General features: G+C 35.2%; 1 protein-coding gene across 1 annotated transcript; it reads right to left on the bottom strand.

Moving 5' to 3' along the window:
- Window positions 1-307: 307 nt before the first annotated feature.
- LOC122591363 (cullin-4) lies at window positions 308-8,848 on the bottom strand. The gene is made up of 17 exons (XM_043763632.1): window positions 8,349-8,848; window positions 7,382-7,497; window positions 6,950-7,296; window positions 5,401-5,581; window positions 5,084-5,206; window positions 4,688-4,975; window positions 4,434-4,559; window positions 3,764-3,865; window positions 3,631-3,684; window positions 3,439-3,545; window positions 3,305-3,365; window positions 2,823-2,954; window positions 2,594-2,731; window positions 2,430-2,510; window positions 1,859-1,939; window positions 1,669-1,749; window positions 308-647 (listed from the first exon to the last, which is right to left on the bottom strand). The coding sequence occupies exons 1-17, from the start codon at window positions 8,689-8,691 to the stop codon at window positions 534-536; spliced, it is 2,475 nt and encodes an 824-aa protein (XP_043619567.1). The 5' UTR covers window positions 8,692-8,848; the 3' UTR covers window positions 308-533.
- Between the last annotated feature and the right edge of the window lie 201 nt (window positions 8,849-9,049).

The raw sequence follows: 9,049 nt of genomic DNA, 5'->3' as shown, positions 1-9,049 counted from the left end.
CTAGATACTTTCACTTCATAGCTAAGAGCCTAAGTAAACTTCAATAGCAGCTTTAATCCAGTTATAAATGGTCCCAACTACAATAGTAACGGGAAGAGTGCAACAAGTCAACAACTGTTTTTATTTCTGATGACCATGGTAATGGTATCTTCAGCCCACTAGGCCATGGGATTATGCGAAACATTCTCTCTATATCAACAGACAAAGTTTGAGTATTCGAGTCGATGGGCTCCCTTCAGCCCTTGCAAGAACCAAGACCACCTCAATGACTTAAACAAACTTGGGGCACAACATGGGGCGTAAGATATAATTGGTAAATCCGCACTATATAAAGCATATGTTTGAAAAAAAATTAACTTACTCTCTGGTGTTGACTGTAAGGGTCTTTAACAATACTACAATAAAAACTTAAAAACAGACAAATTAGGATTTACAATAAAACAAAAGCTATCACTATACATAACTGACAAGGAAGCCTTGAATAATCCATTTTCTATGCCGTGTACCAGCAATTGAACATACTTGATTGATGTTCATGCTAGGTAATTGTATATCTGAGGGTTGGTCTTGTCTCTTTCCAGATACTCCCTGTCAATCAGGCTTTCAATCCTCTTCTTCAAGTCAACCGGTTTTATAGGAAACTTCAGCTGTTTCAAAAAACAAGAAACCACATAAAGTTCTATAACATTAATTAAAAGTCGATAGCAAAAGGGGTTGCTTTATTAAATACATATGACCAACTAATCGTTATAATCGAACGAGCATGGTGGGGAAGGCGGTCTAGTGGTGTCGGTGATGGTACTATTGGTGGCGGTGGCGGTGTCAAGTGGTGTAGGTTGATGTAATTGTGATAGTGGAAATTTTTAGAAGATAAGGGCTTAAAATGTTAATTATTAAAATAAAGGTTTAGAGTGTAAATTATAATTCATTAAGGGTAAAACATAAAAAGTCAAGGGTAATTCCGGTAATTCAAAGTCTCGAAGATAGAATTACCTAAAATAAAAAGAGGTCATTTTCTTTATAAGGGAGTAAAGATAAAGATAAAGATATATAGCTTTTACAATTGTTAAGTTTGCAAATATCAAGAACTGTAAAACTATCCCGATTTCTAGTTAATTATTTAGCTTCAGCATTATGCACAAGTTATTAATTTGAAGTAAACTCAGACAAAGTGTAGATCATGAATTATATAGCAATTGAGACTGGTTTCTTATTTCTTTTCAAAAAAGATAGGATTTCTTACGTCTATAGATTTGCTTTTTGATCATTAACAAATCGAAACATTATGTTTCGTTCTTTCTTAACTTTTTACGAAAGCTATACTTGATTGATAACAAAAGAAGAAAGGATAGAAGAGCCGGATAAGCTGTTTTTGATCATCACAATCTCACCTGTTTCAACACATACAAAGAAATAACCCGTTTTGACCTATATCTGTTTAAACTTTTGAACCGTGACTTGACCTCCTTGTCTCCTAACCAACCCCCTTTTTTTTTTTGCATCTACTTCCAAGAGCTATTATGCTATGTAACAACGATGTAGAGTGCAAGGGGGGACTAGAGGTGGAAGTGACTCCTAGTTCGAGTGCTCTAGTTACTATGAGATAAATGGTGCCCTATATGAAATACTCAAATAATATAATGGCACTTTCGTCATATAGATTATTACCTGCTGAAAGAGTTCAGTTATCAGAAGTGTGTGACTCAGAATTTTCCTAGTTTTCATTATCCGAACAATTGCAGCGTCAACCTGCAATATGGTTCAGAGAATTGTGATCAAAACTTAGTGGATGGTATAGATGCTCATTTGCATATTAAGGACTGTCATGCTGGGATGAATGCACAAGATGAGCTTGGACCTGATATTGACGATCTTGGAATACTCTCTCTGTAGTGCTTGCATTTTCTTCCACAGTTTCCTTTAACTGGATAGCATTAACCTGTATCCACATATTTGTCTTCTGTTAAACCATACTTCTCACAGCACAATGTAAAGGTGGAGACATGGGGTGGGTAGGATAACGAGTCAAAACAGGTAACTTTGGTATAGCCGTATAGGCTGAGTCAGGTTGACAAAAAACACCTTACATCCAAAATATTAGAAATTATTATAACCATAATGCATTAATTATGATTATAAAAACTATGTTACTTCATTAACAATCCATTTCAAAGAAGAAATGATTTTAGAAGGTTCTTTGCATTTAAAATACACTTTGAGTGACTTTTGACCCACTTCAATTTAGAAGAAGACAGAAACCCAATCGACCCAAAAGTAAATAGGTCAAATTGCTACCCTTAGAACAGTCACATCATATGACATACTCAAAGAATTTTTGGGTAAGTGACAACAATCACATACATATGACATATTCAAAGAATTTTTGGGTAAGTGACAACAATTTTAGTATATGCATCTATTATTCTCACCTTTATACGATACAGAGGAGCTGTAAAAACATCATTGAACATGAACATGTCGCCATCATCCACATCTCTACCTTTCGGTATCTAGGTAAAAGACCGTCATCAGTTACTTCTTCAAGGTGTATAAAAAAAATAAAGAATTTAAACTGAACCAATATAGCAACCACCTTTTGGAGGACACGGACTTTCCCACATGCAAGGGACTGCAAAGTTCTTCTCAGTTCCTTGTCCTCAATGCTTGTAGCATCCTTAATATCTTGAAAACTAAGATTTTGTGCATCATTGAACAGCATCAAAACAACGGTCTGAAAAAAATTTGCGACCAATCATGTGAGTGAACGTGAAGAAAACTTATGAGAAGTATAACCAACCATGCCAGACCAGAAAGAGACTAACCTGAAATAGAGAAACTGCCAGCTCTTTTTTGCCCTTTGGGAACTCTGCTTTCAAGACACAGTGACCTAATGAATTTTGCCACATTAATCGCCTACCACTATATTTGCTCAAGTAGAATTCTTTAAAAATATCCTGCAGCAAATTGGAAGAGTTTCAGCATATAGTTGACCAAAAAGAGTAAGAACATTACAGAAATGAAGGGGCCAATCTCAACCCATTTACTAATCGCTCTAACCAAGTTATGTTTACATCTTTTAAAGCTAAACAGGTGAAATGAAGAAAAAGCAGTTTAGATGGTTAAAGGTTACCAAAGTGTTTTCGTAACACATAAAACCTCCAAAATCACTTATAACAAAAAATTAAGTTTACATCTGAGCTGTTTCGGCCTGCATCAAAAGATTATCATTTAAAACTGTAAACTGTTACCCAACCCCCGCCCATTTGCAGCCTCTAAACAGGACTATTTTTCATTCATGTCATACCTGATAAACATTCAGTTCGTGGGGAAGGCGGACATCCATCGGTGCATAAGTTGGCCAGTACCTGCGATTAATTATCCATGTTACTTGACAACAAAAAAACGACTGTGAGTCAAGTTCAGAAGTGTAAAGTATACCCAGTTGTTAAAACATGGACACTCAGTTCAATTCCTGACGGAAGTTTTGTCCTAGCTTGAGATGATTGCTTGAAAGATTCATTTATCTCCTTTGATAGCTCAATGTCCTAAAACAGTGGAAGTCAGACAATGAAATTCATATATCTCCTTTGTTATACTTGCATTATCTTGTTACAAGGTACAGATACACACCTTAAACATTCCTTCAAGCTTGTTGGTGAACTGGCTACCACACTCGGTTTTCAACTGTAAAAAATTGGTCAGATTAGTTGATAATCAGAAGATGAGCTACCAAAAACAGCAGGTAAAAACTTGTAGATAGAACCTTGGAGATCATAGACTTTTCAGCATCAATAGAAGCACTCTTGCCCAAAAGAAGCCTTTTTGCAAGATCCTTTTTATAGAAGGCTTCAAACACATCCTTACCCTATATAGAAAAAATGTAACATGAATAGAGTTTTTGGTGCAATGCAGGAAAGGCATGTATGTAAGACATGAGCAGTAACATAAGAGGGATAACCTCATACAAAGAGCTAACAGTCTAAGACCATACAAGAATTGGAATATCAAACTTCAATATAGGTGGCCCATTGGTAAGGTCTTTGATTTTAGGGTATTCCACCAGGGTTCGAGTCTCACTTCCTACATTTGTAGGGGTGGATTCGGGTTGTGTATTTAACTCTTACAGGCCAAAAAATTACTTATGCATAAATCAATTCGGATTGTGTATTTAGCTATAACAGGTCAAACATAAATATGTAAAAGAAGGAGTAGCCAAAGGATATTTTTCATTGTTAGAACCTCAAAAATTATTTTGCCCAAAATATGATATTAATTTTAAAACATTGTAGTTTTTGTGACTCGATTTTGATAATAAAAAATGCAAGTTCCTGAGCAAAAAGTGTTTAGAGCCAGCTCAATTCCTTTTGACCCATATCAAAAGACAAAAGTTACCCATTTTGCACCTCTAGCATTACAGCCATTGTGTAAAATACCTGTATAAATCTGAACAGAACCAAGACTTTATCAAGAGTTCCCTCCAACTCTTCCTCAGATGTACCCTTATTTCCAGCACGGAGTTTCTCATCCAAAAACTTTGCAATCAACTCAGCAGGACGATTCTGCAGATAAAACATGTACATTATGTTAGTTTCAGAGCAAAAACTGGCATATAGTATGAAACCTTCATGAATTTACTTTGAGTTATAGGTATGATATAGATATTAAAAAAAAAAAAAAGAAAGCATACTTGGCGGAGATTAACAAGATGTTCAAAAGCCTCTTTGATTGTATTGGAAAAAACATCGTTCTTTGAGAAGCTTTCTTCCCATATTTTATCAAGTGACATCTTGAATTCTAATAGTGAGGACACCATATCCTTCTCCTTCTCTTCATCGGTTACAATGCTCTGCCCTGTCTTTCGGATGTATGAGCTAAGGGCATGCCGTAAGGATTCAAGGGCACTTACCCTAGAGAAAAGTGTATACATCCTTCGAAGATCTTGACTTCGATTACCATCCATTAACATTGTGAAACCCTGGATTTAGTTAAAACAAACTTTACAGGTTAAATAAGACTTATAAAAAAAACTGAGAATTGGGAAGGAAGATTAGAAATTAAGGAATCACTGAAAAAATATCCATGCCTTATCAAGTATAGCAGAAATATGGAGCTCAAGAAGTTGCCTTTCAGCGGTTGCTACCAATGGTTTTCTTGTACTGGCATCGAGATACAGAAGACATCTGTCGTGTTCTTCATGCAACCTTACCTGCAACGATGAACACATCACTTACCAGCAAATTGAAAAACATGAAACGAGCTTGTTAACAGTTTTGACCTACTAACTAATCCACCCAACTCAACCAGTTTCCCGTGTATATTTAGATGTCATTTGCAACGTTGGTAAAATTTGACCTAGCACAGAAATGTTAAATAAGAAGGAAAGAGAGGAACAATGCACACCTCCACATGTTTCAAATAGTCTGGAACGTCAGAGTGTTGCATATATTTTACTCCTTCAGCGGCATAGAATTCTGAGGTACATTCAAGGAACGGCTTCTCAAAACTCTCAGAATAAATACCCAATGCAGTAAACATCTTCAGGAGATGGTTAAGGAGTGTTCTATCAACTGCTTCACCTAATCTGGCAAGCGAAAAAATAGAAGCATGTTAGTCACAAAACAAAAACATACAGGATTATTCAGATTTACCAATCATATCCTTTCAAAGTAAGGCTCCATGATCACAAGTCTCAAATACAGAAGTAGAAATATACTGACATTACAAGATTATTATGACGATATAACCTTGCACATATTAAGCATTACAGGATTTAGGTTACTAACACTCACTTTGCAAAAAAAACAATTTTTTCATAATCTTCCTAGTATATCATCGCATGTTAATCCAACATAGAATAATGTAAACACACAATTCAATGTTGTTAATTAACCAAGTGATAGAACTAACAAACTTTTCCAAACATAATTACATTCAGTGTGATAAGTTACATGCAAAAATTCCTAATAACCATCTTCAGTCGCAATGTCTTCTCAGTTTACTTGGCATATAATTAACAAAGACATTTAAGAGTCATTGAACATTTTCCCTGTACCGACAAAATGTGAGGGGCTTTTGGAGGGTGAATATTTGCAACACAGTTAAAACAGAGATGGAAAATATATTCACCCGGTTTAACAACATGATTTGTGATAGAAGATCAATACTAAACGGGGATCAAATCATATTAGTATCATAAAATTCAAAAGAAATAAGCACACCAGAACCGCCTGTTGTTTATGACACTGACTATAGATTTAAGATAAACTAGTTGCAAGCTTGATGGAGCTCATAGACATATTGATGTAAACGAAATCGGCCCATGTCTAATTAATCATAGAGAAGAGCAATGATAAATCATGTAAATGCAAAAGAAAAAGTGATGAATAGCGGACTCATATTTGCATGGTTTGATAAGAGGAAGAATTACTCTGATGTATGATCAGATTAGTCATTCTTGCACACATACATATATGCAGCTTATTATCAATTAAACAAAATATATATCTTAAATATTAGCATATATGAGTGTTGAGCATTGTAGAACAAAGCTCTTGTATGTGATATGAATGGTAGTGGTAAGGGTTTTTCGAAGACTAGAGGCTAAAAACCTAGTCAAATATTATGAAGAAAATAATACTACTTTAGATGTTCCACTAGGTATGCCTGTACTTAGGTCAAACATAAGTCTCACGCCCTAGTTAAATAACATCCTAACAGAGTGATGTGTATGCGCCCGCCACTTAGCTGATAAAATTTGCCTCTTTACCGCTTTGCCTCTGTAATCAACCAGTCGGGTGAAACTGTGAAAGTTATGATCCACTTACAACACTCTTAATCAAACTTTGCCACCAAACAAATTATTGATGGGGTTGAATTATAATTATCATGTAAAATTATACAGCTGTACTCCAGAGTTGAAGAGATTTTGTGAAATAAGCTTGCAATGTACCTCTCACTCTCTATCATTTTCAGCAGACCAAAAACTGTTTTGTGCTCGACTTCTGAAGCTAGTGATAGATGCTTCCGGAAAAGTTGAAGGCCCATGTCCCAAAGTGATCGCACAGCTGGGGCTTGTTTCACATATGTACGGTCAAGAAACAACGCAATACTGCGGATCATCAACATCTGGTCACAAAAATCTTGCCAAGTTTTCTGCACAAGTGATAAGAAAACCACAAGGTCTTCACTTTGGCCAACTAATGATTGTAAAGCAGCAGATATGTGAGCTTCACAATCCCTCTCAATACGTTGGTAAAGACTTCCCCCCATCTTGTGGATGCATAGATCATTGACGGCCTATAATAACATAAATATAAATTAGTCGATGGATGGTCTAAATGATCTTTGATACTAGTTTATTATAATAGAGTGTTTAACTCACTTGATAAAGCTTCTCCAAATCACAAGGATCTGGCTGCTTCAAGAATATGGCACTAATTGCTGACTTCAAGATTGCCCATGTATTCTCCTCAAAATTCGTCGGCAAGGTCGGCTTGGCTACAAGAAAGAACAAAAAGAAACATTTTTAATAGAGTCATTACTCATACACACTGTCCAAATTAAAGAAGTAAAATAAAAGAGATTAAAACTGTAAATCCCCATGCATGAAATGTTAACATACAATGAAATAAAACAACAGGTGGGGATTCATGATTATAATTATGGATAATAAAAAATGGAAACAGTAGTTTAGCTTTATAAACGAGATACATGAGATAGGACTTCACTTGCTCTTCTTTTGTTATTTATTGTTCTTGAATTTAAAAAAAAAAAAAAAAGCAAGGAAAGAAAGTAAAAAGGGTGTTCTCCATGCACTTGAGCTACTGAAATAAAATAGTTGAAGCTCTTCGAAAAAGAGATTGATGGCAAACCAAAAATTGAAAAACATTAGAATATTTAACCTTACACATATGGAAACAGTATACAATAACAAGACACGCATAAACAGAAACACTAAAGAGGGCTAGAAGAGTAATGAACCTCATGAGTGGCACATTTTGTAGCTTCCATAAACCAACTATCAATCAGCCATATTTATCACTATGTTCAAATTCTTAAGTACATACTCAGGATATACAAAGCAAGCCCCTTTAGTGTGCACTAGATGTTATTCTGTAAGTCAAAACTACCATCTGATAGTTTCCTTATATAATTCCTACTAATAAATCAATTTCACCTGAAAACCTACACAACCAATCCAAAACCCTAAATCTACAAAATTTGAACAAATTAAACACATACATTATATAATCCATTCAGATAAGATACAACAATTATATACATACATAGATATGTGTGTGTATATATACACACATATAATATAAATAATAAATTAATAAACGAAGGACCTTTAACAAGCTTGATAACGAGTTTTTTAGCAGGTTGAGGAGGAGTAGCTTTTTTCCGGCCTAAATTTGGAGTAAATCCACCGCCGGAAGATGTATGCTCACTTGGATCTTCAATCATTGAACTATCTGAAGAATTATTATTATTATTATCAAATTGAAATCCGTTTTTATTGTCAAAAGAGCAAGAAGATACGCCTTGGGATTTCGCTTTTTTCATCGCCGGAAAGTGAGGTGGAGCTCCGCCGCCGGCAGTGGTGGTGGATGATGGTGATGGTGGTGAGAAGGTGGTTGTAGATGAGCGTTTGCGGTTGGTGTTTGAAGGTTGTTGAGATTGAGAAGACATATGAAATTGAAATTAAAAGATCATTTTTTTTGTTAGGTGTGTAGATATAGAGATATATAGATATAGATAAGAGATGTGTATGCAAAGGTTAAGAGGAAGATGAAGAAGAAGAAGAAGAAGGGGAAAATATGAGTTAGGAATTTACAGACACCACCACACTCTTGAATAACCGGGGTGTTTGGATGTGAAGAGATTGTATCAATATATCAATATATCACGTGTGATAAAAAATGTAGAATTAGGGTTGGTTAATCCGGGATTTACAATTTCGATGTTACAAAGGTCTTGTAAATACTCGTAGTACGTATTCAATCAAACCAAGCCACATAGAGCTAAGACATGTTTTTTTTTTTAAGTC

This window comes from Erigeron canadensis, chromosome 3 (genome assembly GCF_010389155.1).
Source record: "Erigeron canadensis isolate Cc75 chromosome 3, C_canadensis_v1, whole genome shotgun sequence".
Lineage (NCBI taxonomy): Eukaryota > Viridiplantae > Streptophyta > Magnoliopsida > Asterales > Asteraceae > Erigeron > Erigeron canadensis.
The sequence above is the reverse complement of the archived record's forward strand: the minus strand, read 5'-3'. Positions and strand labels throughout refer to the sequence as shown.